Source organism: Ailuropoda melanoleuca, chromosome 12 (assembly GCF_002007445.2).
Source record: "Ailuropoda melanoleuca isolate Jingjing chromosome 12, ASM200744v2, whole genome shotgun sequence".
Taxonomy (NCBI): Eukaryota; Metazoa; Chordata; class Mammalia; order Carnivora; family Ursidae; genus Ailuropoda; species Ailuropoda melanoleuca.
In genome coordinates, this window is record NC_048229.1 from 56118855 (window position 1) to 56146569 (window position 27715).

The window sequence follows — 27715 nt, forward strand, 5'->3', positions numbered from 1 at the left end:
TGAGTAGGCAAACCACCTCCTCCATCATGTGCAAGAACGTTAACACCTTAGAGCCTGACTAAGAAATTAGGAAGGGGTGAAGCAGACAGTCTGAACAGTGGAGAGAAGCATCAGGTTCACACCCACCAGGTCTGTTTTCAGTGAGGAGTGGGACTTAGTCCAGGGTGTGCTGGTAATACATGTGTTTAAAAATAACAAGTCAGCAGGGTGGTTTAAGTTCCTTTTTTGGTTGAGGTCTTGGCAGGCAACTTTCAACCTTTTGGCTCCAGACAAGGAGACCTAGCAGTCAGTCCCTGTGTGGATCAGTTAACATTATTTATTGCTTCTCCTTTTAAGAGATTTCCAAAGACACCCAGTGATCTGGTCCATTCACTTCCTTTTACCACCTTGGTATTTCCAATAGCAACAGGAACACAGAAGAGCCAAGGGTCAGGAATGACCACCCTCTGCCCCCCATCCTGAGCACTGTGTCCCTCAGGGAATGAAGAGAAACAAGAGCTCACTTTCCTCTCCACCTGAACTGTCAAAGCACTGTGGATGGGCTCTGGGGCTGAGTCTGGTTCCACTGTCTGTCTGGTCAGTAGCCGGCCCATCCCAAATGGTTCCTAGCACCAAGCAGAAAGGACAGAATAACCTCGGGGAGGACTCATGCGAAGCAGGTGCCGCTGCTAGATGTCTGCTGACAGAGTACATGACTTCATGCTAAAGGTTGCACACTGGTGAACTACTGTTTGCATCTTGCTTGCAAATCATTTTAAAACAACGAAATTAGTTGCCAACTTTTAAACATCAACAGACCTTCCATAAAAATCAGGATTTCCATTTGATTAAAAAAACAAACAAACTTAAGACCTGGGGTGCCTGGGTGGCTCAGTCGGTTAAGCGTCTGCCTTCAGCTCAGGTCATGATCCCAGGGTCCTGGGATCGAGTCCTGCATCGGGCTTCCTGCTCAGTGGGGTGTCACTTCTCCCTCTACCTCTGCCTGCAGCTTCCCTGTCAAATAAATAAAATCTTAAAAAAACAAAAAAACCACAACTTAAGACCTGCAACCCTAAACTTTGATTCTCTCCGTGCTGTCACTTCCCACCCACTTCTCAACACTGAGGATGAAGGCTGCTCACCAGTTATGATCTCCTATCTATTTCGCATCCTTTTTTACTTTATGTTCACTGTTTGCTTCTATTACCTACTTGGCTCCTATAGACACCTAAAGTCGCCGTTGCCCCTCCATTTCTTCATCCCTGCTCTATCTAGCGTTTCCTTCAAGGTATTCCACTTGTCCCCCAAAGTCCAAAGGATTATACCCACATTTTCAACATTGCTGGACTGGACAAGCTGAATGGCAAGACAAAGACAAAGATGTGGCTTCTGTTTACATTCGGAACAGCTCACACACCCACTGGCTTACGGGTGGCTGAACAGGCCTGCAGACTTCGGGGCCACTCCTACCCTTTCTTCCCATTAAAGAAAAACATAACATAGGAGACAGTGGTGGGATCTACAGTAACTTTATTTTAACAGAGAAACCAGGCTGTGAGAAGTCTACATGATTGGAGCAGATGGTGGTTATCGTTCCGAAAGGGCGAAGCCTGAGCCCAGCTGGCAGCACACAGAGATTAAAACCGAAGCGCAGAGATCCGCTTTCGTGGTTCTGCCCCGCATCTCCGGCTCACGATGTGAGATGAGAGACCGCACAACCGTACTGAATGAAGAGGTCCAATAGGGCAGAGGTGACATCCCGACAGCAGACAATCAATCACTTAAGACGATGCTGAACTCAAGAGCTGTTACTTACTCTCGGCTATTCTCTGATGAGAAAGGTGAGGGTATGGGAGGAGCAGGAAGTTATCTTTTTCGCTCTTCAAACAAGGAAAGCCTACAGGATGCGGCAGGTGGTCAATGAAGCAATAGCACAGGATGAAAATCTAGGCTAGTTATAGATCTCTGTGCTCAAGGAAAAGAACAGCGATGATAAGGGAAAAGAGAGGAACATTAAAATGCCTGGAAGTATTGAAAAGCAGCTTTTTTCCCCTTAAATAAGACAGGAGACAGCATCGTTCTATCTTCCTCACTGCAGTGGCAGCAGGCTTGCTGGTTTTCACGAAACATGGTTCCTGTAACGAGGTCTGTTGATAAGCTTGCTCGATCGCGGGAGGACAAACATGAGCTGCCTGCGAATGTTAGAACGAGCTCTTCCCACGACACCGCCTGTAGCTGCTGTTCTTATGCTGGATCTGCAGAGGTGCCCCAACACCATAAGGTGCTGCCGTTAAAGCTTCTGAAATATTGCAATGGCATGACTGACAGGGTTTTTGGGCTACGTCTTTCTTGTACACGTAAACTCTTTTGGAACAGCTGAGGTTAAAGGATGAGCAGGAGTTTGGTTTTGAGCCACAAAGTTTCAGACACCTGCCACAGATGCCTCTGCCCTATTTCACTACAGGTTCTCTTCTGCGAAACACATTCAGTGGTTGAGTGTTAACTACTGTGGTTGAAAGAAGGGACCTGCTCGCCACCATCCACCCTCCTTCTCTCTCCGTGTGAATCTCACAACAGCAGGGGCCGTGGGCAGGAAGGTTGTCTCTGGTTCCTCTCACCAGGGAAATTACTTGGTGACCTGGTGAATGGCATGGGCAAGGTAGCCCACGTTGCCGGAGGTGACCCCTGCCACAGAGATGCGGCCGTCCTTTGTCATGTAGATGGAGAACTCCTTGGTCAGCCTCTCCACCTGCAGAGAGGAGAGCATAGGAGCCTTCTAGGCAGGGGGATTTGCCCAGCCCAGGTGTTAAGACACGAAAATAACAGAAACTCTATTTTCTCGCTTAAACCCTATTCTCAGAATTTGGTGGGCTAGCATAGAGAGAAGGATAAAAAACCATCTTAAAGTCAGATGAGGAATACTGAGGTGTGAACAGGTGAAAACAAATCTTAGATCCAGCATTTGTAGAAAAAAAAGATCCAGAATCCAGCTATGGAACAGCTCAGCTACATCTCCTATCAATTCAGGCTCCTGCTTGTTCTGCTTATCTCTTCAGAGAAGCAGTAGTGGTCATATAAAAATGACCAAAACACGCTCTGCTTTTCAGCAGTTTGCAACCTCATGGGGGGTACAGACAGGGAAACGACTAGTAAGAACAAAATGAATGCTATACTCTTCCTTTACCTAAAAGGACTCCAAAATGACTGTTTTAAGGGTAATCTGAATAGGTAGGGGATCTTTGAGGAATTCTAGTATTCGAGGACTGATCAATTGGTCAGCTGGGGAGAAATCAGCGCCCACTCACCTGTTCAGGCTTTAGTCCTGTGAAACAGAACATGCCAATCTGGTCAGTGATGTGCTGCCAGTTGTGGGAGGAGCCCTCCTTCTTGAGGTTGGAGACCAGCTGAGTCCGCATGCTAATGATGCGGTCAGCCATGCCTTTTACTTCCTGCAACCTGTAAAAAAAAACAAAAAACAAAAAACAAAAACCCAAAACCCCGGGATGCAGCTCAATTCTGGACAAGCACCGACAGATAAGCCACAGCTCACAGCAATTTTACCTTCCTTGAGTATTACCCTGGTGTGCCTTAATTCTTCGTCCTAACCCATGTTAGATGCTGTCACTGGTTCAGGAAATGAAAAGGTATTTTATAGCACTGTTTTCTATCAGAACCACTATTTTGATCAGGTACCTAATGACTAACATGATGGAGTTACTGAGAAAGATGAGGGGCGCCTGGGTGGCTCAGTTGGTTAAGCATCCAACTTCATTTCAGCTCAGGTCATGATCTTGGGGTTGTGGGATTGAGCCCTATGTCGGGTTCTGTGCTCAGCATGGAGACTGCCTGGCATTCTCTCTCTCCCTCTGCCCCCCACTCAATCCCATGTTCTCTCTCTCAAATAAATGAATAAATCTTAAAAGAAAAAAAAGATGAATGAATGACTCAAATCTAGGAAGGCTAAGGATCTCCACCCTTTATGCAGGGGCAAAAGTTGTGTTTTGTTTTTTTTTTTTAAAGATTTTATTTTATTTATGTATTTGAGGGAGTAAGAGACAGAGTGAGCGAGCATGAGTGCGGGGCAGATCAGTGGAAGAGGGAGAAGCAGACCTCCTGCTGAGCAGGGAGTCCAGGATCGTGACCTGAGCCAAAGGCAGACGCTCAACCGACTGAGCCACCCAGGCGCCTCAAAAATTGTGTTTTAAATAATAGACTACGACCTTATTTTTAACACGGATGGAATACACACTCCTGCTTTTGCAGTTAAGACAGTGAGTGCACTGGGAACCTATGATGTGCCAAGCCATGTGCTAGGCGTGAGGCAAAGGGAGGGTTCAGACATCGTCCTTGCCTTTAAATCTTAAAACTGACACTGGGAACAAACCTGTGAACCACCAACTGGAACACGTCAAGACACGTCAGGACAAGGTAGGAAGGAACAGAACAGTGCTGTATTGAAAGCCCCAGGAAGAGAGGGTCAGTTCTATCTGGTGGCTGAAGGCAGTCCTCTGATACACATGGCTCACTCAATTCTGGACATAATCATTGCCTTCCTTAGAATCTCCTCTTCTCATTCTACTCCTATGGCTCTAGGGGAAATTCCTGCCCAAGTAGATGATGACAGTAAAAACATTTATAGTTTACCTCCCTGTTCTAATGTGTTCATGTTCTTAAACCATCTATGATGATGTCATAACACAGTTGTAACGGGTCACAATTGCCAATCAGAAGTCAAACAAGATTAGTCTTAGTCATTTTTATTTGACTCAGGTAAACATTTAAAATTGGGCACTTGCAGATAAAAACATGGATTTATCCTCTCTGGAAAAAGTGGGCAACGCTTCCCTAGCAGTGTAATTACTGGCTGGAGCTGGAGCTCCTGACCCCTCTGGGGATGACATTTGATTTTAAATTTCCTATGGTCCCATCTGTCCAGCTCCATTTACTTTCAGGCTAAGGTCCTAAAAGCATGGAGGCTACGCCCACAGCCAGATCCAGGGCAACGCCAGCAAAGCCCTTCCTCCCTCTTTGGTGCCCATGGAATGAAGTTCTGACTTCTCAAGGTATGGGTGAAGGTGCTTCACTATCTGCTCCCAACTTCCCAGCTTTGCTGCCTTCTCCATCCTCCTCCCACTCAGCGTCGAGGCCACAGAAACTACCTGGGACTTTCGAAGCACGTCCTACAGGACGCACATCCTGCTTCTGTGCCTTTCCTCATGCACAGCTCTGTCTGGTTTTCCTTTACCCTTCATTCCCTTGAGGGAAAAAGCCTTCTTCTCTCTTTAAGGCATAGCTCACATGCTGCTGTCTTCATTAGAGCCTCCTTTATTCCCCACTAGAATCGACAGCCCTTCCTTTGGCCCGCCTTTATTCTTTGTCTCTTGTAGCGACACTGTACCCGCACCTTTCTCACCAGATCATAAACTCCCCACAGGCAGAGATGCCTCACTCGTCTAGCACAGCGCCTTTGTTATCTTTGTACGCGACAGACTTCAAAGCTGTACTGAAGTGCACACAGTAAAAAAACCGACATCTTGACAACCATTAGGAAATATAAAAAACCACTTAAAAATAGTAAGTTAAAAAAAGAGCTTAGTATAATTCTAAGAGACAAAAACAAAACCAAACCTACAACATACATATATAGGAGTAAGGTATATAGTTAGCATGACGGAAAATAGTGAACAGAGACAAAAGGTGGGTTATAATGACTGGATTTATAATTAATTTTTTCCCTCTCCCAAACTTTCTGAAATGTACTCACACGTTAATTTTATAATGGGAAAAAAGTATAAATTAAAAAGTAGTCAGTTTTTTGGTAAGCCTTGCATCGATATATTTAACTAAAAAGAACCACCCTGAACCAGACCTACTTCAATGTTCCATAGGAATAATTTAACGTAAAAAGAACAGCTGTCATGTGATAAGTTGGGGGGGCTACAGATAAAGATCCCTGCAGACAGCGGACAACAGATTTCACTTTTCTCCCCAACAAGCTGCTCACGTAGATCTCAATTAAACAGCTACAAAGATAAACTCTTGTCTGACAAATCACACTGTTCATGGCCATCTTGGCTTTTTATTAACTTTGAATTATATAGAGCAAGGGTTGGCAAACTTTTCATTTTTAAATTTTTAATTAAAAAAAAATTTTTTTTAAAGCTCCGGTACAGTTAACATGGCAAACTTGTTATAAAGGGGTAAATTATAACTGTGTTAGGTTTTGCGGGGCATTTGCTCTCTGTCACAACTACTAAACTGCTGAATGGCACAAAAGCAGCCACACACAATTCATCAAAAATGGGTGTGGCTGTGTCCCAATTAACACTTTACAGGAATAGGGGGCACACTAGATTTGACCCACAGAACAGTTTGCCAACCTCTGATCTAGAGCAAAGTTTTCTGAATTGTATGGCATGACCTGTTAGTAGCTCATATATTCAAGGGAGTTGGATGCAACTGGCATTTAGAAAATATCAGAACACATGAAGCCTAAGTATTGAGTTTTTGACAACTGTTTCAGTTACGTATATGTTTATAGGTAATGTGTGTTCAGAGTCATTATATAAAATATCTATCTTATGTGGACTACAGTCAAAGAGACTGAGTAACACTAAGTTAGAGCACAGATGCCAAGAGATTCAGATGGTAAGGCTAATAAAAACCAAACATAAGCAGAAATACTGATTCAGTGGTAGCTATTATTAGGAAGAGAACCAAAAATATATTCTTAAAAAAGTTTTCCTATGTAAGGTACTTCAATTTGAACTTAAGTTGGGGGGGCAGGTTTTTTTTTAAAATTAACATATGACATATTATTTGTTTCAGGTGTCTGTGATTCATCAGTCTTACACAATACACAGTGTTCACCACAACACATAACCTCCCCAATGTTCATCACCCAGCCACCCCATCCTCCCACTCCTCTCCACTCCAGCAACCCTCAGTTTGTTTCCTGAGATTAAGAGTCTCTCATGGTTTGTTTCCGTCTCTGGTTTTGTTTTGTTCCATTTTTTTTCAACTATTCCCCTATGATCCCCTGCCTTATTTCCCAAATTCCATATATCAGTGACATCATGTGATAATTGTCTTTCTCTGATTGACTTATTTCACTTAGCATAATACCCTCTAGTTCCATCCACATCATTGCAAATGGCAAGATTTCACTTTTTTTTGATGGCTTCGAGGAGAGGGCAGGTTTTACTTAACATGGAGATAATGGAATAAAAACCCCCTGGTGTTTCTGAATCACCTTTGCCTCCCATGTATCTGAAAGGGCTAACAAAATGCACACTCCTCTCTCCCCTCCTCCCCTTCTACATACAGAAGCGCTGTGATATTCTATGTAACTACTTGCCGATTATAAACGAGCTCTCAAAGACGGGTGGCAGGAAAGGCAGCTGGCTAGGAGCGGCAATGAGCTTTTACCATTGTTTTCGCAGGTCGGGACTGGTCAGGATGGTCGAGGCAATCCGGGCCCCATTGACTGGAGGGTTGGAATACATGGGACGGATCAAGATCTTCAACTGTGACTCCACCCTCTTGGCTTCATCAGCATCTTTGCAGACCACAGTGAAGGCTCCCACACGCTCCCCTGAAAAGACACACATGGGTCTTGTCTTCTAGTTTTCCAACCTAAACCGCAACAGGAAATCCAGCAGACACCCCACCCCCCACACTGGTATCTCTGGGGCATCCTCTTTCAGCACTTCTTCAATTGTATCAGGACACACACATCACGCCCTGGGTCCTTTAGCTCACCGTATAAGCCCATGTTCTTGGCATAGGATTGGCAGAGACAGACATTAATGCCCTGTTCGATGAAGTGGCGCACAGCCCAGGCATCCTTGTTACCATCACCACTGGCAAAGCCTTGGTAGGCCATGTCAAAGAATGCAAAGAGATTGTTTTTCTGGGAAGGAAAAGAGAAGAGCAAAGCTTTAGGCAGTCCCTCTCAAGATGCCCCACACGCTTGCCTGTGCTTATGGGGACCACGTCTGCCTCACACAGAGTTAACAGTTTTCTCCCCCAGTGGCAATTTGGAGATATTTAATTTTCCTTAAGACATCATCATATTTTTTTTTTTTTTTTTACTTTGGTGGATATGGTCCCTCAAGAAGACATTAGGAAGAGATACTCTTAATTTCAATCTTCCCAGAAAGCTGCTTGATCAAACAGGAAGCTCCTTCCAGGCCCACAGGAGTCTGGGTAATTACTCTGGACCAACACCCATCTTTTCTGGGGCTAATGTTAACTCTGGCAGCCTCGTCTTACACCCATGACTCATGGGATGGCCTCATGAGAACCATCTCATCTTCAAAGTGCTCTGTGAATGCTCTTTCTCTCTTTTTTTCCTCTGTTTGATGCCAAAGAAAGGGAAACCAAAAGAAGTGAAAATGGGGACACAAGGCAACAGGAATATTTTCCTCCCTTGGAAATTTTTTTTTTTTAAAGTAAACACTGCCTCCAATGTGGGGCTTGAACTCATAACCCTGAGATCATGAGCTGCACACTCTACTGACTAAGCCAGCCAGGGGCCCCTCCTCCCTTGAAACTGTGACTAGTGCCTTCTCTGACAGCTGACCCTGTGAATGATAATGGCTATGCTGAGGAAATAGGCCAGGATAGGAGACATGACAAAGCATATAAAGAACGAACAAGTCATCTTGGCCAGGGCAAATGCAGGTGCCAATAACAGACATTCTGGGGCCAGTGGATGTCCACTGGACAAGCTAGCCGATGACAAGATTCCTCAGAATTCCCTACATCCAGGCAGAGGAACAGAAACTATTTCAAGCTGCTCATGTACCATCAATTAAGAACTGCTAATTATGCAGGGCGTCTGGGTGGCTCAGTTGGTTAAGCGGCTGACTCTTGACTGCGGCTCCGGTTGTGATTCAGGGTTGTGGGATCGAGCCCCATATTAGGTTCTGTGCTCAGCAGAGTCTGCTTGAGATTCTCGCCCTTCGTCTGCCCCTCCCCCCACTTGCATGCATGCACGGGCAGGCGCTCCCTCTCTAATAAATAAAAGGCTTAAAAAACCCCAAAAAACCAAAAAACAAACCCAAACTGCTAATTATGCAAATAAGAAGCTCTTTCCTGACAACTTAACCATGTGGGCTTAAGGGTAATTAATTCTCATTGTTAAGACTTTGCCCAGTTAAGCATCTACGGCCAGTTACTGAACACAGAACTGTGGCCAGTCAGCTCATTCTCCTTACCTTCACCACTGTTGCCATCTCCTTCCACTGCTCAGGGCGGGGGTCCACTCCCGTGGGGTTGTGGGCACAGGCATGCAGGAGAAGAACACTTTGCTGTGGCATTTTCTAAAGAGACAACCAACAGATGACTTTGCAGCTCTGAAGGAGATAACTTACCTGAAATGCCATGGGGTCACTGTTTTGGATCAGTAACAAGGATAATCTGAGATCTGGGAATGAGTTCATCCTTAGTATTCTACGTCAGATGTGGAGACCCAGCTGTGAGACATCACATCTCCACATGGAGGTTTGTTTCTTGTTCCTTCAGCCCTCTTGCCCTGAGAGTCACACGTACCGAAATGTCCTCTATGGCGCCGGTGAAATCGAAGCCGCATGTCTTGGGGTCATAGTATCGGTAACCGTGCAGCTGCATGCCAGCGTCCCTGAAGATTGGAGTGTGATTTCCCCAGGACGGTTTGGGCAGAAAGACATCTCGGCTGAACTTAAAAAATCTTTGCTAAAAAATGGGATGAAAGGGAATGGAAAAGTGAAGAAGGAAGAGGAAAAATAAAAAAGAGTCAATATATTTTACTGAGGAAGACATTTTTCTCTCTTGAAACTCAGCATCTTTATGAGTGAGAGACAGTAATGGCTCCGCAGCAAGACTGTGAATTGGAATCTAAGCTCTGACAAGTAAATCCACTGTGGAGCCAAGGACCTGTCTAGGCCTCACTTGCTTCATTTGTAAAATGGCAGCAAGTGAACCTCCTTCATAAAGATTAAATGAGTTAAAACAAAAGCTGGTAGAAACAGGTACGTGCTCAATAAATTAGATTTATTATTATGATTATTCTATCTTCCTTGTAATTTCTTCTAAGTATTTTCATTTTTCTTACCCCTGATTCCATTTACCAGAGAACAGGAACTCTTCCGACTTTGTGGAAAGAAGTCAGCAAACACACATGCAATAGGAAACCCCACCATCCTCAACTTACAGACTGTCTTACAGCTCTTTCCTGAAGGAGTTTCCAACTCACCAGAAAACTGGCTCCAATCCTCAAGGCCCCAGTTCCAGAAATGGTCTGCACGGTGGCATACTGAAGAAGAGACAGCATGGTCAGTAGGTGCGACTCTCTCTAGAGGCCCAAAATCAGCAGAACTGAGGCCAAGCCCACAGAGGCACTGCTCTGTACAGTCAGTCCCCTTCCTTCTTCAGAAGCTGAAGACAATGTTCCAAATGGTATTCGGAAACGAGAGAACAGTGCTATTATTTCATTTCCTCATTTGCTAAGAGACAGACTGACTCTCTTTGTGAGTTCTCAAAAGAGCCATCTCTTCAGTTTACAAAACCTTTGCTGACAGAGACGCTAACCCTTCATGTCCTGTTATCAGTATCATAGTGTATTATATGAAGAATGCTCAGGATACAACCTCTCCCCCCACATGAGAAAGGGCTGATTTATACAGAGAAGAAAGACACCAGGAACAGTCACTACATTAAAACATTATTCCAGAATTATACAAAATTGAATGAGTCTCCGAACATCAAAGTTTCTTGAAAAGCAAGTCAACTTATTATTAGAATAATAAGTATCACTACATTTCAAAGGCTCAGAAGTTCCATTCAGTTTTCATAATCTGAAAACAGTACCTTTTGAGTAATAGGAAGGTGCCTGAGGTAAATCTGTTTCTTTGAATCAGTCAACTTTAAGGAATAAGAAACCACAGATAATTTTTTTTTTTTTTAAGGCACCATAGACATTTAAGGTTCTCTGAAACATAAACCTATTTTCTGGCCAGCAGTAGAAGAAATGGGGGACCTTAATAAACTTTTTACCACACAAAGTTTGTCCCTGCAAACTTTGCCATGACAGAAATAAAAACTTAACTGTGGGGGCAACTGGCTGGCTCAGTTGGGAGAGCACAGGACTCTTGATTTTGGGGTTATGAATTCAAGGCCCATGTTGGATGAAGAGATTACTTAAAAATAAAATTAAAACAACAACAACATCAACAAATAAACCTAACTGTGGCTCTGAGAATACTAATAATTCACAGAGGCACAGCACTTTATGAGGCAAGCTGATGTTACGCTAGATAGAGATTAAGTAAAAATTACAGAAAAATATGGAAGCTTTCATGAGGGGTTAACAGGTGGTTGACTGCACGGATATCAATCAAACCATGCATTAGGATCATTACTGTCTCTCCCTGGGGAGGAGGTTGTATGCTTTGCTCTTGAGTTAACGAACTAACATGTGGACTTAGACCAGCCTTGTGAATAAACTATTTATTCTGGTTTTGGGGGTGGAAGAGGAGAAATGTTGGCTTAGTTCTGCTACTTTGTATGTTTTTCTCCAGACTTACCCAGAAGAATAAATATTTAAATATACACATGTATCCATTAATGAACATATTTGTTTTAAAGGAAAGTAAACTACAGGGCCCAAGGCCACATGTCCTGGGCTGCTCCTTGGCCTGGAGGCATGCCGCCTGCCCAACGCCACCCCTCTCCTGCTCTAAGTGCTGGGCCTGCGCATACTCTGTGGGTGCACGGCCATCTGCTTCTGCAAAGTCTGTGTCCAGTGCCCTTTAGAGACATCTTTCTTCTACAACAGGACGGCCCCCAGGGAGACGGGAGGAGGAGACCCAGCTGCACGATGCTCTCTGGACCTGAGAGAGGAGGGAGGCAGCAAGAAGAGAGCACAATGTCCACACTTGCCGTGAAGGGGCAGCAGAGGAGTGCCAGACTGGTCCTGGCCCCAAGAGCCCTGCCTGTGTGCTTCCTCCATCTCAGCTGGAAGCTGAGAACATGAGGGCAGTGGCTAATTATAGGCCTAAAACTGGGCCTCGTTTGGCATTTCTAAAGCATATTCAGTACAAACGGAACATAAGCGTACACACAGCAGTGTCAACTCTTCAAATTACCATTCCGTTTTCAGGATTACTGCTACATTTTCGGAATGTGTGTTACATGAAATCTTTTACTTAGTAAGTGCCAACCTACTTTCTAAAGAAGAGATATTAGCAATGGTGCGGTCACCTCAAAACAATGATCACGCACAAAGTGATGTATCTTGATTTATTTAAATTATTTCAAATTTGTTCAAACTGTTAAATTTATTTATTTATTTATTTTTTAAAAGATTTTATTTATTTGACAGAGATAGAGACAGCCAGCGAGAGAGGGAACACAAGCAGGGGGAGTGGGAGAGGAAGAAGCAGGCTCATAGCAGAGGAGCCTGATGTGGGGCTCGATCCCATAACGCCAGGATCACGCCCTGAGCCGAAGGCAGACGCTTAACCGCTGTGCCACCCAGGCGCCCCCAAACTGTTAAATTTAAAGAAAGACTCTGTATGATGCCAGAGTCTGTTCTGCTTACCCGACTACTCTTCAACACTTCGTTGTTCTCACCCAGGGCTAGCTCTGCAGACGCCTTACAAAATTCAGCAAGCCCCGCGATGGGCAGATATTCTTTGTCCAAATTTTTTGCAGCAATCTGGGCCTCTGCCTAGACAAGAGAAGAGCTATCTGTTTAGTTTCTTCTCCTTACCTGGAATTAGTATGATTAATATTTAATGTTTTATAAATTCAGTTTATATATTAAATATAAAGGAAGTAAATAAAGCCTTGTTTTTACTTGGAAATACTGTCCAAGAAAAACAGTAAGTACTACACCTGAAACTAATATGACACTGTATGTAAACTACTTGGACTTTAAATAAAAACTTGAAATTATACACCAAAACAAAACAAAACACCAAAAAACCAGCCCTACAGAAAAAATGTAGAATACTTGGTATTTTATACTGTAGAACAGAAGTATTTGTAATTTTTAAAATTATACTTTATTATTTTTTTAGTTAGGTTTTATATGGATGGGTACACAATGTTCTCTCGGTTAGTATTTAACATACGACATTCTTGGAATGCATAAGAACAAGGTTTACGAGCAACACTTAAAAGAGATATATGATGATAAAATCAAACTAAATATATAAAAAAGAAGTATTTCAAGGTAAAATGGCAGTCTAAGAACTTCAAAGGTTAATAGTAATAGCCACACCTCTTTGTGCTTTGGAGACAGAGGTGAGACTGTCCCTTATTAGCTGTATGCCCCTGAGCAAATTAGTAACCTTCCTGAGCCTCAGTTTCTTCATCTGTTGAACGGGGGAACAACTGTTGCTGCAACTCTTACAACTGGCTGAAGACGTGATGAAGGAATATACAGAAGCATGTGGTGGTATTCCAGCTTGCAAAATAGCTAATACTTGCTGAATACTTTAACCTGAGACCAAAGCAATTCCTGCATGACCTGAGACCCAGCAGCTAGCAGTTTTCAATAGGTCTTCTCATCACAATGGTTTCTTGAGCCCTTCTTTTCTACTCAGAGAGTTCTAGAGATGACCCTGAACCCACACTCCCACATGCTTAGACATTTCTTCTTTCATGGGTTCACTCAGCCCATATTCTTACTTCTGTGGCTCAGGAGGGCCTGAGCCAGCCTGCTGCAGGGCAGTGCGGCTCAGATGATTACCGAGGGCTGTACCCTCACCCAGAAGTATTCCTTGGTAACTTTCACTCACTGTGCCCAGTTTTGCTGTAAGGAGGAATGACGCATCCCCACCTCACTTTTGGAAATGACAAAAAAGCATTCATACATCAACAGAGGAGGTATAGATGGAAAGGAAACATACTTTTCTTTTAAAAAACTGTTCTAAGTGGATTAATTATTTAAAATTATAGTGATAACCAATATAAAGACTAGTGATAAAAATACAACAAAAATAAAGTGAATTATTCTATAGTTCAGTACAAAGAAAGGACAGGCCATGCCTGTGCAGGAGGGCTTATTAAGGCAATCAACATGAGAGAAATGGAAAATAATGGCAGTAACCCTCATCCACAAAGGGTTATTCTTTTTTTTTTTAATTAAAGAAATTTTTTTCTGGATGTAAAGTTCGATGATTCATTAGTTGCGTATAACACCCAGTGCACCATGCAATACATGCCCTCCTTACTACCCATCACAGCCTATCCCATTCCCCTCTGAAGCCCTCAGTTTGTTTCTCAGAGTCCATTGTCTCTCATGCTTCACTCCCCCTTCTGATTACCCCCCCTTTCTTTAAAAGGGCTATTCTTGCTACAGAGAGGCAATGTTTAAATTCTTGGTCCTTTTGTGCACTCTCAGAATTAAACATGACCCTATGCCTACTTTATAGATAATCATATAAGTTCAATCTTGAAAAAGACCAGGTAGCTCTAACCTGTCACTTTTACAGCCAAGGAGACCAGAGCCCAGACAACCCGAGTGACTCCAGCAGTCAGTGCCAGAGCTAGAAGCCAGGTCTCAGGACTCCCAGACCAGCACTCCTTCTGCTACTCTCCAGGAGCACTCTTCAGTTTATCCATCCCAAGAAGGCAGGAGACAGATGGCAAACTCACCTTTCGGACACTAGGGAGCACATAAGGCTTTCCATTATCATCCCGGTAGGCACCAACTCCTAGATTCATCTTTTTGCTGTTGGTGTCTCTCTTAAAGGCTTCTGTGACTCCCAGGATGGGATCTGGGGGCCCCATTTCCACATGGGTCCACCAAGAGCTGAAATGGGAAATAAACAAAATCAGTCACAGTAGCTAGATTTCCATGGCCAGACACATCTCAAATCTGCCAAAGCACTTCAGAGAGGAGGGCAGAAAACCAAAGATTTCAGTGTAAATGCAATGAGGAGAAGAAGGGGGATACCTCATTCATCCTGGGGAGGACGGGGTGCATATTTAAGCTTTCACAGTACAAACCTGACCTGAATTCCCAGGCAAAGACTATTTCATGTAATTTGGCTGTGAGAAATGGAGAGTGGTAAAAGATGACAAAGAGAAGCAAGCAAGGATCATTGCAAGAGTATTAAGTGACCCCCCCTCCCAAAAGGCACTTGGGTTTTATCCTGCTCTCAAAGAGGTGGTGGGGTGAAAGATCGGGAAAAACTTGATCAGCTGCCCAAATATGGCTTCCTACTATGGGGGTAGAGTGATTTGGCCCTTATTGTTCCTGCTTTTCCTGATTCAAGGAAACCAGCTCCTAGCGGGGCTGGGCCCAGGGAGCTGCATTTTTCAATCTGTTCTCTTCCTTGGGAACAGAAAGGTTGGGAAAAGTTGTAGAGTTCTCAGGCTTTCAAGATACAGAAGGCAATTTGGAGAAGGAAAGGATGTTACGGCCCTTTGGTCCAGTGTTATCCCCAGCCCCACCCCTCAGTATTTGTTGAGGCCAAAGACATGAACCCCATGGAATTGGGGTAACTTAGGCAGCAGTATGCTGAGCAGTGAGGCTGTGTTGATGAGGAAGTGAGCAGCATCATACTCGGTGTAGAAGCTGGCCAGGAGGAAGAGTACAATGGGAGAAATGCTGAGGAATTTGCAGGAAGAGGTAAATTGGAGCCTATAGTCCATTTGTTCCAGTGTGTCAGTAGCCAAGCCTTTCCTTGGTCAGGGGTCTCAAAGGGTGTCCCTTTCACTGTATAGAAGATGACATACATAGCCAAGTTATGGATGACGTTGGTCAGGGTCCAGATACCAGGTATTCTGTAGAAGGGGATGCTGAGTAGAACATGTGACGGTCCTACCAAGACGATATAGGCCAGCCAGATGCCCTGACTATTCATCACTTGAGTGTTGGGGGTAACTTTGCTGTGTGCCACCCTCACATTCATCCTGCTGGCTTCAGAAGCCCCTCCAGCTGGAGGTGGGGAACTCCCTTCCATAACTGTGGTCTCCATGAAGCAGCCCGAGGAAAAACTGTTTCTCTGGCTTGTTCCCCACCTGCTACTGATTTGGGGCTTTGTTTCTCGTTCACCTATGGCCAATAAGCTAGTCCTCACTGGCAGCAATGATGTGAATCTGGTTTTATGATATGACCATTCAGTGATCTCTGAAAATGCAGAGCAGAGATCTATTCTCTGTCGGATGAGAGATGATAATCTGGTTTGTTGTTTGTTTGACTTTGTTTATTTGAAGCTTAAATCAAGAATTTTGCAGCTCTGGGGCACCTGGCTGGCTCAGTTGGTGGAGCATGTGACTCTCGATCTTGGAGTTGTGGGTTCGAGCCTCATGCTGGGTACAGAGATTACTTAATAAAATCTTAAAAAAAAAAAAAAAAGAATTTTGCAGCTTTTCTTTTTTTAAAATCAGAACTGTGAGGTTTCTGTGTTTATTCTTGGCCTGTGGCTGAAGTTGTAGACCTGAAGAGCTTTAAGATCTCTACGTGTCAGGGGGCGCCTGGGTGGCATAGCGGGTGGGCGTCTGCCTTCGGCTCAGGGCGTGATCCCGGCGTTATGGGATCGAGTGCCACGTCAGGCTCCTCCACTATGAGCCTGATTCTTCCTCTCCCACTCCCCCTGCCTGTGTTCCCTCTCTCGCTGGCTGGCTCTATCTCTGTCAAAAAAATAAATAAAATCTTAAAAAAAAAAAAAGATCTCTATGTGTCAGTAATTCAAAAGGCTTTTTTGATTTACCTTTGAATGTCTGAATGTGAAATGTTTTCCATCTCTGTAGGGTACTGATACATTGAGATTATAAACATCTTGGGGCACCTGGGTGGCTCAGTCCATTAAGCGCCCGACTTTTGATCTCAGCTCAGGTCTTGATCTCAGGGTTGTGAGTTCAAGCCCCATGTTGGGCTCTATTTAAAATAAAGTCTCGGGGCGCCTGGGTGGCACAGCGGTTAAGCGTCTGCCTTCGGCTCAGGGCGTGATCCCAGCGTTCTGGGATCGAGCCCCACATCAGGCTCCTCTGCTATGAGCCTGCTTCTTCCTCTCCCACTCCCCCTGCTTGTGTTCCCTCTCTCGCTGGCTGTCTCTATCTCTGTCAAATAAATAAATAAAATCTTAAAAAAAAAATAAATAAAATGAAGTCTCAAAGGCGGCTCTGTTCTGATTGTGTTACAGAGACTGAATTTCTAGTACTTCAAATCTGCTAGACAAAAATTTTTTCTTGAAGAAACTAACTCAAATGTTTAAAAAAATTTGAGTTCACATCAGTGATAAAACCTTTGAGACTAGTTTAACTGATTTAATAAAAATAGTTATGTCTTTTATTTATTTATGTTAAGTATGATCCAAACATACATTTTATGCTGTGGCTTTGTTTTTCCTAAACTTATATTGGTTTACTAACATTCCTATCTAACATTTAAAACTATGAAAAATGTAAATTTGTGTTCAACTAATCATTATTGTGACATATTTTCACCTCACACTTGTCAGAATGGCTAAAATCAAAGACACAAGAAACAAGCATTGGCTAGGATGTGGAGAAAAAGGAACCCTCATGCACCGCTGGTTTCGGAATGCAAGGTATAGCAGCCACTGTGTAAGAGTATGGGCACATGGCTGGCTCAGTCAGTAGAGCTTGCAACTCTTGATTTCAGGGTTGTGAGCCTGAGCCCCACATTGGGTGTCAGGATTACTTAAAAAAGAAAAAGAGGGGTGCCTGGGTGGCTCAGTCGTTAAGCGTCTGCCTTTGGCTCAGGGCGTGATCCCAGGGTCCTGGGATCAAGCCCGGCATCGGGCTCCCTGCTCTGCTGGGAAGCCTGCTTCTTCCTCTCCCATTCCCCCTGCTTGTGTTTTCTTTCTCGCTAGCTGTCTCTGTCAAAAAAAACAAAACAAAACAAAACAAAAAAAACTTAAAAATAAAATAAAATAAAAAGAAAATAAAAGAAATAAAAAGAAAAGAAAGTTAAGAAAGATTAAAAATAGAATCACCATATGATCCAGTAACTCCACTACTGGGTATGTACTCAAAACAAAACAAAACAAAACAAAATTCGAAAAGATATATGATGCCACATGCGAACTGCAGCTTTATAATAGCTAAGATATGGAAGGAAACAGCCCAAGTATCCATCCATAGATGAACAGACAGAGAAAAAATATGGTACAATGGAATATTAGTCAGCCACAAAAAATGACATCTTGCCATTTGCAAGATGGATGGATCTAGAAGGTATAATACTAAGTGAAATAAGTCAATCAGAGAAAGACAAGTACCATTAAGATCTCACTCACATGTGGCAAAATAAATGAAACAAATGAGCAAAGAAGAAAAGAGACAAACAAACCAGACCTTCATTTTTTATTTTTTTAAAGATTTAATTTATTTATTTGAGAGAGAGACAGCCAGGGAGAGAGGGAACACAAGCAGGGGGAATGGGAGAGGAAGAAGCAGGTTTCCCAGCAGAGCAGGGAGCCCGATGCGGGGCTTGATCCCAGAACTCTGGGATCATGCCCTGAGCCCAAGGCAGACGCTTAACAACTGAGCCACCCAGGCGCCCCCCAAACCAGACCTTTAAATATAGAGAATTGGTGGTTTCCGGGGTGGTGGTGGTGGAGGAGATGAGTGAAACAGGTGAAGGGGAATAAGAGCAACACATCTTGATGAGCACTGAGTAATGTACAGAATTGATGAATTGCTATACTGTACACCTGAAATATAATATTGTTATTTACACTTGAATTAAGAAAATAAATTAAAATGAAAAGTAATTACATATTTTTTCTCTTTTGTAAAAGATGTATTTATTTTTAAGATTTTATTTATTTGAGAGAGAGAAAGAGAGAGGGGGAGAGAGTACCCAAGAGTGGGGAGAGGAGCAAAGGGAGAGAGAGAGAAACAGACTCCTCGATGGGCAGGGAGCCTGATGTAGGGCTCCATCCCAAGACCCTGAGATCATGACCTGAGCTGAAGGCAGACACTTAACCGACTGAGCCACCTAGGCGCCTCTTTCTCAAAAGATTTTATTTGAGGAGAGAGAGAGGGAAAGGGAGTGCACAAGTAGGGGGAGGGGCAGAGGGAGAGGGAGAAGCCGACTCTCAGGACCCTGAGATCATAACCTGAGCCAAAGACAGATGCCACCCAGGTGCCCCTGTTTCTTCTCTTTTAGTAGATTCATTCATTCATTCATTCACTCACAGACTCCACCCCCAGCATGGAGCCCAACCTGGGCCTTAACTCATGACCCTGAGATCTCAAGCTGACACCAAGAGTTGGAGGCTTAACTTTAGACTGAGTCAATCAGGCACCCCAGTGGGTTACATTTTTTAAAAGTTTTATTTTTTAAAAGATTTTATTTATTTCAGAGTGAGAAAGAGAGAGAGGGAGAAGCAGACTCCCTGCTGAGATGAAAGCCCAATGTGGGGCTTGATAACAGGACCCTGGGATCATGACCTGAGCTGAAGTCAGATGCTTAACCAACTGAGCCATCCAGGCATCCCATAGAATAGTTTTGGATTTACAGAAAATTGAGCAGCTAGTACAGAGTTCCCAACAGTTGCCCCTCCAAGAGTTTCCCCTTATTACTAACGTTTTATGTTAGTAGAGAATACTTGTTACAGTTAATGAACCAATACTGACACATTATTAAACCCACAATTTATTCAGATTTCTTTAGTTTTCATTCAATGTCCTATTTCCATTCTAAAGGTCCACCCAGGCTATCATATTGTGTTTGTCAGGTCTCCTTGGGCTGCTCTTGGGGGCAGCAGTTTCTGACATCCTTGTTTTTGATCACTTTGACAGTTTTAGGGAGTACTGGTCAGGCATACTGCAGGATATCCCTCTACTGGACTTTGATATTTTTCTCATTAGACTGGATGGGTGGTTAGGAGAATAGTAATTTTATTTTGTATTATGTCCGCTTGAAGATAATTTCTAAGATCTTTAAGTAACTTAAAATCTTGGACTAATATAATGATGAGTTAATTAATAGGTTACTTAATTACTGGATACCTAGATAATTTCTAAGACAGGATACAGACACATTGATTATAAAGCATAATTTTTATATACTTTTATTTCCTATTTATTTTTATATGTGCTAGAGAGGCTAAAGCTTTGGGTCATTTTATTTTTTGGGGGGGAGGAGGGTTAAACAACAGAAATTTATTTTCTCACAGCTCTGGAAACTAGAAGCCCAGAGCTTTGGGTCATTTTAGTGAATATGTTCTTTGTTGGCATTTTAAGAGAAAAAAAAATATATATATATATATAAAGAAAGTATATAAGGGATATATGTGTGGCTATAGAAGCTGAACTATGTGCGTCCACTAGTCTGCTAAGATGCTTAAGTAGGGCTGACATCAATGCCCTCCCCTCAGTTTTGTCTATGAAATGGAAGTTACTTGGTTAAAGTTACTGAGTGGTTGAGAATATAGCAGGATCAACTGTGACAGAGAAATGCAACTTTGCATATGCTTTTGTTTTTCAAGGAAAAAAAGTTGTGTTGTCCTAAAGCAGTGGTTCTCAAACATTTCGGTCTTTGGATCCCTTTTTATTCTTAAAAACTTGTTGAAGGCCTGAAATAGCTTTTATTTATGTGGAGTTTAGCTACCAATATTTACTGTATCAGAAAATAAAACTGAGAAATCTGTTATACCGTGTTAAAATATCAGCTTGTTCGAAATATGAAAGAGCATATAAGGACACAACTTGGAAAGTGAATTTTGTCTTGATTCATTAGAACTGAGTTTGAAAAGAAGCTATGAAATGTGTTACCATTTTTAAAAGTTTGCTCAGTCTTCCCTCCTAAAAGGGTGTGTCTGTAGTTCCCTGTCTTTAGACACGTAAGAATTGGCGGCAAAGAAATGTGAACTTGGAGAATTCTCCGTCTGGGGCCAGCTTGCTCCCTGTAGACTCAAGATGAACCAACCAACAGAGAAGAATTACAAAAAAAAAGCTTGCTCAGTCTTCCTTGGTTTAATGATTAATGACTTTACCTATAACACAAAAGGTATTTTTTACCTTCTGTGTAACTTGCCTAGATAGTGGAGATTCTTTGTTTTAGCAGAATACTTCTCTATGCTTTATGTTGACTCTCCTATGCCCTTATTTAAGGAAAAAACAAAACACAAAACACACTTCACACTTCATGAAATGGCTTTACAGTCATGTTATATGTTTAATTTTAATGTTCTGTCATTTTAAATAGGTAAACAGTGATTAATTTCCAGGCACTCACAATCTTATCTTGATCAAATATCTAACAATTTTTTTGATTTGACCTTCCCAAATTGAATCCTAACTACAGAAAACATAAAACTTTCAGGCTATCTTTCACCTACAACTACCTTGAGATTTCTAAGAGGGCACCCAAGAAGCATCATCCATGTTTCCAATAAACACTCTCTTGGCAGCAGGATGCATTAATGTATGAAAACTGAGGTTTTACCTCATGGTAAATTACCTTCTGAGGAAAAGATTATTCTATCCCTTTTCTTTGGGGGAAATAAGCAAAAAGCTTTTTACAGTTCCATATTATAGAATACAAAGTATGATCTCCTAAATCAGTCACTGAGAATGTGCTACGTGCTAAGAGCTGGGAATGTAAAGAAGAGTAAAACAACCCCTCATATGCCCAGTGGGGTGGCCCGTTGGGAGTTATAACAATGCAGGTGGGGTGGGGGGATGATGTACTGTGATAAAGACAGGCTCAGAGCACAGAATATTATTTTTCAGAGCCTTGAGGACAGGACCTAATAACCTGGTGAAGGGGGAGAAAGAACAGGCTTAGGGAGGCTTCCAGGAGGAGGTGACATATGAGGTGAGTGCTAAGGATGACAGGAGGAAAAAGACATTCCCAGCAGAGGAATAAGAATAAAGGCTAAAGGTGAAAAAGAGTGTGTGTGGGGGGGTGTGTTGCAGTGACAGGCAGATGCTAGGGAAGCAAGGTTCCAAATTACCCAGGTGAAATAGCTCAAATTCTCTTAATCATTCATCCAATCTCAACCAGTCAGAAGTTTCAGCACAGCACAGTGAGAGTCCTCTGTGCTCACCATGCTGAAAAGCTCAGCGAGAATCTTTCTTGAAAATGGTTCTCTTGTCGAACTCATCAGTGGCCAGTCAGCACTCATACACCTCACTCCGTGAGGCACACTGGATGGCTCAGCACAGCATTACAGAGTTAAACTTATGTTTTTCTGACACGTTGAAAACTGCCTTAGTATTAGTAGCTGTAATTGTTACATACAATTTTATTATCAAAGGGTAGATTATTCCATTTTTGGATTTCCCAGGCTTTTATTTCTTTTATTAGCTTGCCTTAGATAATGTCAGTACTGGGCAAAGTGCATGGATTCAAATAACAGCTCAGCTGCCTACCAGCTGGAGTGCTCACAGGCAAGCCAATTAAGCTCTAAGTCTCAGCTTTCTTTATCTGTAAAATGAGGGCATAACAGACCCTAGGCTATAAGACTGTCATAAGGATGAAAGGAGTTATTACATATAAAACACTCAGAGACCGGAACTTAGTGCTTGCTGTTAGCTGGTATCATTGTACTGAATCATTACTTCTACGCTTTCATTTGTAACTACCATGCCACCAGTATGGTGTCTGGTGAGGCAAGTATGTAAATAATTCAAGCAGCATATGGTCCTAACTTTGTGACCAAATACAGGTCCTTCTTGCTTTTCATTATTTCTACTTAGTTTTTCTACAGTCTTGGGTGACATTATTACCATCCCCTCCCCTCAATAGCTCTATTGCCAGGACTCAAAATCCCTCTCTTCTTTTTCATTGTAGGCTGCTTAGTTGTTCCAGTGTCTAAGCAACAGTAAGAAACAGATACCTTGAAGCAACTTCTGACTTGGGCCTGAAGAAAGCTTCCTTTATTTCCTATCCACAATTCAGACCCTGAAGACATGTAGCCACCTGCCTTTATACATCACTGTCATTAACTGATGAGTGAAAGGGATACTCTGGATGTCAAGGACACACTATAGAAAACTTCCAGTAAGCAATTTTCATTTTTAAAAAGATATCTGTCTCTACAGCCTTTAATCAACAATGACAGGACTGCTGCCTCAAGCCACAAGGACAGAAGGCACCATTCTCATTAAATGGTGTGAAAAACACTTATTCATCATGTTCTTTGAAAAGTTTACGGAGCACAGAGATTCTCTCAGAAACCACTGTCTTGAGTCTTCTGGCAGGGATCTGATCAAGAGTGGTATCTTTTAAGAATTCCAAACGCAAGTCACAATATTGAATCTCGAACAATCTAAATATAGGAGCAGGGATACTCAATTAGATTAGTTCTACATTAGTAATCATGTTCAGAACCTCCGTGCTCTTCACTACTCCTCCATTCCTTAAAAGGATAAAGACTCTATGACCACAATGTAAGAACCATGATGTTTTCAAGGGATAGTAATAAATGCAAACAAGAGCACTCTAGGGTCAAAACTGAGGCTGATAACCTATGGCCTACAAACTGGTTCCTACCAAAGTACTTTGGAGGTAAGGTGCAAAGACCCAGCCATTGAGCAATGTTGACTAGCAAACCAAAAGATGTTAGGTACAAACTATTCAGATAAGTATTTCTAATTCAAGTACCTTGCAATTTTTCTGGGAACCTCTCTGGTGCTTTGGAGTTTTAAAGATTTTTATTTATTTATTTGAGAGACAGGGCGAGGGAGTGAGTGAGCAAGGGAGTGTGCACAAGTAAGCAGGAGCGGAGGGAGGGGCAGAGGATCCTTAAGCAGACCCTAAACTGAGCACAGAGCCTGTCTTGGGGCTTAATCCCATGACCCTGAGATCATGACCGGAGCTGAAACCAAGAGTCAACCAACTGAACCACCCAGGGGTACCCCCCCTTTTTAAGATTTTTATTTATTTGAGAGCACATGCACACTGCCTTTCTAAAAGGTCTCATGATTCTCCTTCAGTTATTTCACTAAAATTAGATAATCAGAATAATTAAGAACAGATCCTTATAAATCAAAATACATTAGCATATTTTCCTTTCTTCATTGACCTGGGACGAAGCATGATTTCATGTCGCTATGTTTTCACAGCACAGTCAACAAGAAAAGGTTAAATGTTGAGTGCTTTCTGTTTAAAAAATGCAGCTAAATGAAACATTTGAACTTATTGTGCCACTTAAATGATCCAATACCAATTAAGTATTTCATAGGATAAATCCTCAGTTTTTCAGAATACTGACTGCCAAGGCTGAATGGTATTAAGATGAGCTGTTCAAAAAAAAAGAAAAAGAAAAGAAAGAAAAGCAAAGAAACTTCAATTAGTTGAGTTTATTTTAAATGGATTTTGGTAAAGATCACTTCTACAGCGGCAGCAGCGAAGGTCCTCACTTCCTTGTTGTCTCAACAGTTACCAGTCACAGCCAGATATGGCATCTGGGTCTATCACCCAGTCATGTATCATTGTTTAAACCTGAACAACACCTTTCTTGCTGCAGATGCTCAAATATTTTAACTCTTCACATCAGTGAACAAAGTCGGTAAGGTTTCTGCTCTCACGGAACTTATATTCTTATTGTGAAAAGACGGAAAAGAAAAATGAGTCAGCCACTCAAACTCGAAGAATGACTAAAAGGTCACACTCATAGGGATTTTCACCAAGCACTTTAAACTCTTTAGGCCACCTAGCCGAATCTACAAAACAGTAGTAAGGCCACTACAATGTTGAAAGACTTTCTCTTGCCCATCATGTTAGGCACTCCTTTCTCTTCTCCAGATTTGCGGCATAAATGATAACCCCTCCCTAATTCTGGTCCACTAGATAGGCCGGTTTAAAGAGCACACCTTGACAGGGGGCCAAGGAGGAGCTAAATCAGGGAAAGAGAAAGTGTGAAAGCCCAAGCAAAACTGTACTGCCAACAGTGTGAGGCTGTGTAAAGGACAAACTGTTCTGCTGGCTTGAAGAGGACATGCAAACAATCAAGGCACGCGAAACAGGCCAAGGCTTTGCTCCTTGTAGTCGATATCTGGATGGAGGTGGGCTGGAGACTAGGTTCCTCATTAGGCAATACTAAAGGATACCGTCCCAAATCGCCTTCTTGAGTGAATTAATCTCCTGGCTCAGGTCTCCACTAGGCAGGAATGGCTAATTCATTTTAAACTCCACACCTTTTTGTTGCAACACTTAGCACACAGTGTGAAATTACATATTTGTAATTTTTTTGAGTGACACCTGTCTCTCCCTCAGATTTAACATTTGGTCTGGCACCTGGCTCTGAGAAACTGAGGTGACGAGCTATTTACTAAATGAGTGCAGAGAGGTGGAGAGGAAGAACGGCGACTTCCCTACAGTCAAATAAAACGTAGGTGAACCACACCTTGACCCTTTGCCATGCCAAGGCCACACGGCTCAGGGGTCACCCGCGACTCAGGCAGCAACACGGGGGGCGGGGGAGAGGGGAGGGAGGGAGGATGCCATACACCAAGGTCAGGGGATGCAGAAACGAAAGCTGGGCCTGAAAGCCAGAGCCCCGGAGCCTTCCTGCCGTGTACTTACTACCCCCCAGCCCACGACCGGCAGCACGCCGCGGCCCTGCCAACCCCGCTCATGCCCGAGAGAGGCCATGACAGGTGAGCCCAGCCGCGCCCCAGGGCAACCCATCAAGGGCACCCGCGCCCCTCCGCGCTGCAGCCAATCGGCGCGAGGCAGTCTTGGCGGCGCAGCCAATCGGCGCCAGGCCGGCCGGCACCACAGCCCCGCGTGCTCTCCCCTCGCCACCCCGCCCCCACCCCCACCCCCACGGGCTCCTCGCCTTCTGTCTGTCCCACCAGCAGACCCCAACCCTGTGGAGCACGGCCCCCCTGGCAAGNGAAGAGGGCCACACTTCCTAACCCCGAGGGAACGCGTTGGCACGCTCTCCTATGGTCCTGGGGGCAAGGGAAGGGAGGGAGGTAGGACCCCGACGGTCACTTTGAGGCGCCGACGCTCAATTATCAGCCCCCAGTGAGGCCTAGGGAGTGTGAGAGAAAGTGTGTGTGTGGTGCTGGCGCTTGTGCTTGGGGGGCGGGGGTCGATGTCCTGGGGCGTCCGCAGCCGGGCTGGGCAGGCCTGTCGTCCCCAGTTCTGTCTCCGTCTCCCCTGCTTACCTGGCTCTGGCGGAAGCCGCAGAAGCGAGGCCCGGGTGGAAAGCGGCAGCGGCCCCGGACAGGACGCGGCCTGAGTGCAGCAGGGCCATGGCGGGCGGCAAGAAGGCAGTGGGTAGCTGCAGGACGGAGCGTAGGGCCAGCGGGAGCAGACAGGAAGGCGCGGGCTCCTGAAGGTAAGGACAACGACTTCCCCGGGGCGGCTAGAGCGGCCGTCCCCTGGCCCGAGCGTCGTCACAGCGCACCCTGGCGGCCGGAGCGCAGCGGCGAGGCCTCCTCCACGGAGCGGTATGGGCTCGCGGGGGAGCCTGCACCGCCAGGCACGTGGTCCCGGAGAATGGTGACGGCGCCTTTCATTGCGGTTCGCAGCGCCTGAAAAGCTTTCGTTTAATCGCGACGGACCGGACAGTAGGGCTGCTATCGTGCCAGTTTGAAAGCTGGGAAAATGTAGGCTGATTAGGCGAAGTAATTTGCCTCCTGCTTTACAGCCAGTAACCAAGCATCAGCCAATCCTCAATCTTTAGCTGGGTATTTCCCTAGGTGCAAACCACTCACCTTCCTCCTGAGTTTCTTTATCCCTCCCTGTTTGTAGTGGATAACGGGCCCGTCTCGTGGGGGTATTTGTGAGGATTAAGGGAGATTAGCCGATTATGTCTAAAAACGGCCTGGTTTAGTAGCACAAGATAACCCGTGGTTATTAAGGACAAACTTGTGTTTGTCAAATCCTTGTAGTTGTGTGTAGAAAGGAATGAATCACTTTTAAAGGAAAAACCGAACAAATTCGAGATATCAGAAATTGAATGATTCAAACAAGTCCTCTCTAAAGAATGGCTGTTTCTCTGACGCTTCTCTAAACCCCAAATAGTACTGTGTCCCTTGCCGATTTAATTTGTCTCCAGTGGCATCTCACTGCCTGAAAGAATAAATCCAAACACCTATCCAAGGTCATATTCAAGGCCCTTCCCAGTCCAGCCCCAGTTGACTGTCTTAGACTCACCTGCTCTCTCCCTGACCTCAACCTATGCACCCACAGGCTACGACTTTTGATTCCACCACTGGATTAGCTTCTTACAGCTGCTCTCACAAAATACCACAAACTGGATGGTTTACAACAACAGAAACTTATTCTTTTACAGTTGTGGAGGCTAGCAGCCCAAATTCGAGGTGTCAACGGGTTTCATTCCTTCGGGAGTCTTTGAGCTGGGAATTTGTTCCCTGCCTGTCTTCCAGCTTCTGGCAGTTGCCAGCAATCCTTGCTCCAAGCAGTTACTTGGCTTGTAGATACATCACTCAATCTCTGCCTCTGTCTTCACATGGTATTCTCTCCCTGTGGGTATGGCTGGGTCTCTACTTGTAGGACATGAATCATATTGGATCAGGGCCTACCTTAATGGTTTCATCTTAGGTTGATTACATCTGCAAAGACCCAAATTGCAAATTAGTCACATTCACAGATACCTGGGATTGGAACTTAAACCTATATTTTGGGGGGATGCATTTCAACCCATAACAATCACTATCTTTAAGACCCAGCAATTATACTTCCCAGTATAGACCTTAGAGACCTCACAATGTAAACAATGTTAGTGAAGCATTGTTTAAAAAAGAAAAACACAGGAAACAACTGAGTTGCTCATCAATAGTT

General features: G+C 43.8%; 1 protein-coding gene, 1 non-coding gene and 1 pseudogene across 2 annotated transcripts; 1 reads left to right on the top strand and 2 right to left on the bottom strand.

Annotated features, from left to right (window-relative positions):
• Positions 1-1492: 1492 nt before the first annotated feature.
• On the bottom strand, positions 1493-26264 carry GOT2 (glutamic-oxaloacetic transaminase 2). Its single transcript, XM_002912279.4, has 10 exons — positions 26074-26264; positions 14626-14782; positions 12563-12691; positions 10217-10276; positions 9535-9696; positions 9201-9305; positions 7741-7891; positions 7408-7573; positions 3285-3435; positions 1493-2728 (listed from the first exon to the last, which is right to left on the bottom strand). Exons 1-10 carry the CDS (start codon positions 26160-26162, stop codon positions 2606-2608), a joined length of 1293 nt encoding a protein of 430 aa, XP_002912325.1. The 5' UTR covers positions 26163-26264; the 3' UTR covers positions 1493-2605.
• Positions 14822-16835, bottom strand: LOC100474933 (annotated as a pseudogene).
• LOC117795325 lies at positions 20750-20886 on the top strand. Its single transcript, XR_004619298.1, has one exon. It is a non-coding gene; the product is annotated as a small nucleolar RNA SNORA38 (small nucleolar RNA).
• Positions 26265-27715: the final 1451 nt, after the last annotated feature.

Coding starts and splice junctions, on each gene's coding strand:
- GOT2 (XM_002912279.4), bottom strand. CDS start 26,162: ATGGCCCTGCTGCACTCAGGCCGCGTCCTGTCCGGGGCCGCTGCCGCT. Junction 12,692..14,625: donor TGCTCCCTAGTGTCCGAAAG/GTGAGTTTGCCA, acceptor TCTCTTGTCTAG/GCAGAGGCCCAGATTGCTGC. Junction 7,574..7,740: donor CAAGAACATGGGCTTATACG/GTGAGCTAAAGG, acceptor GTGTCTTTTCAG/GGGAGCGTGTGGGAGCCTTC.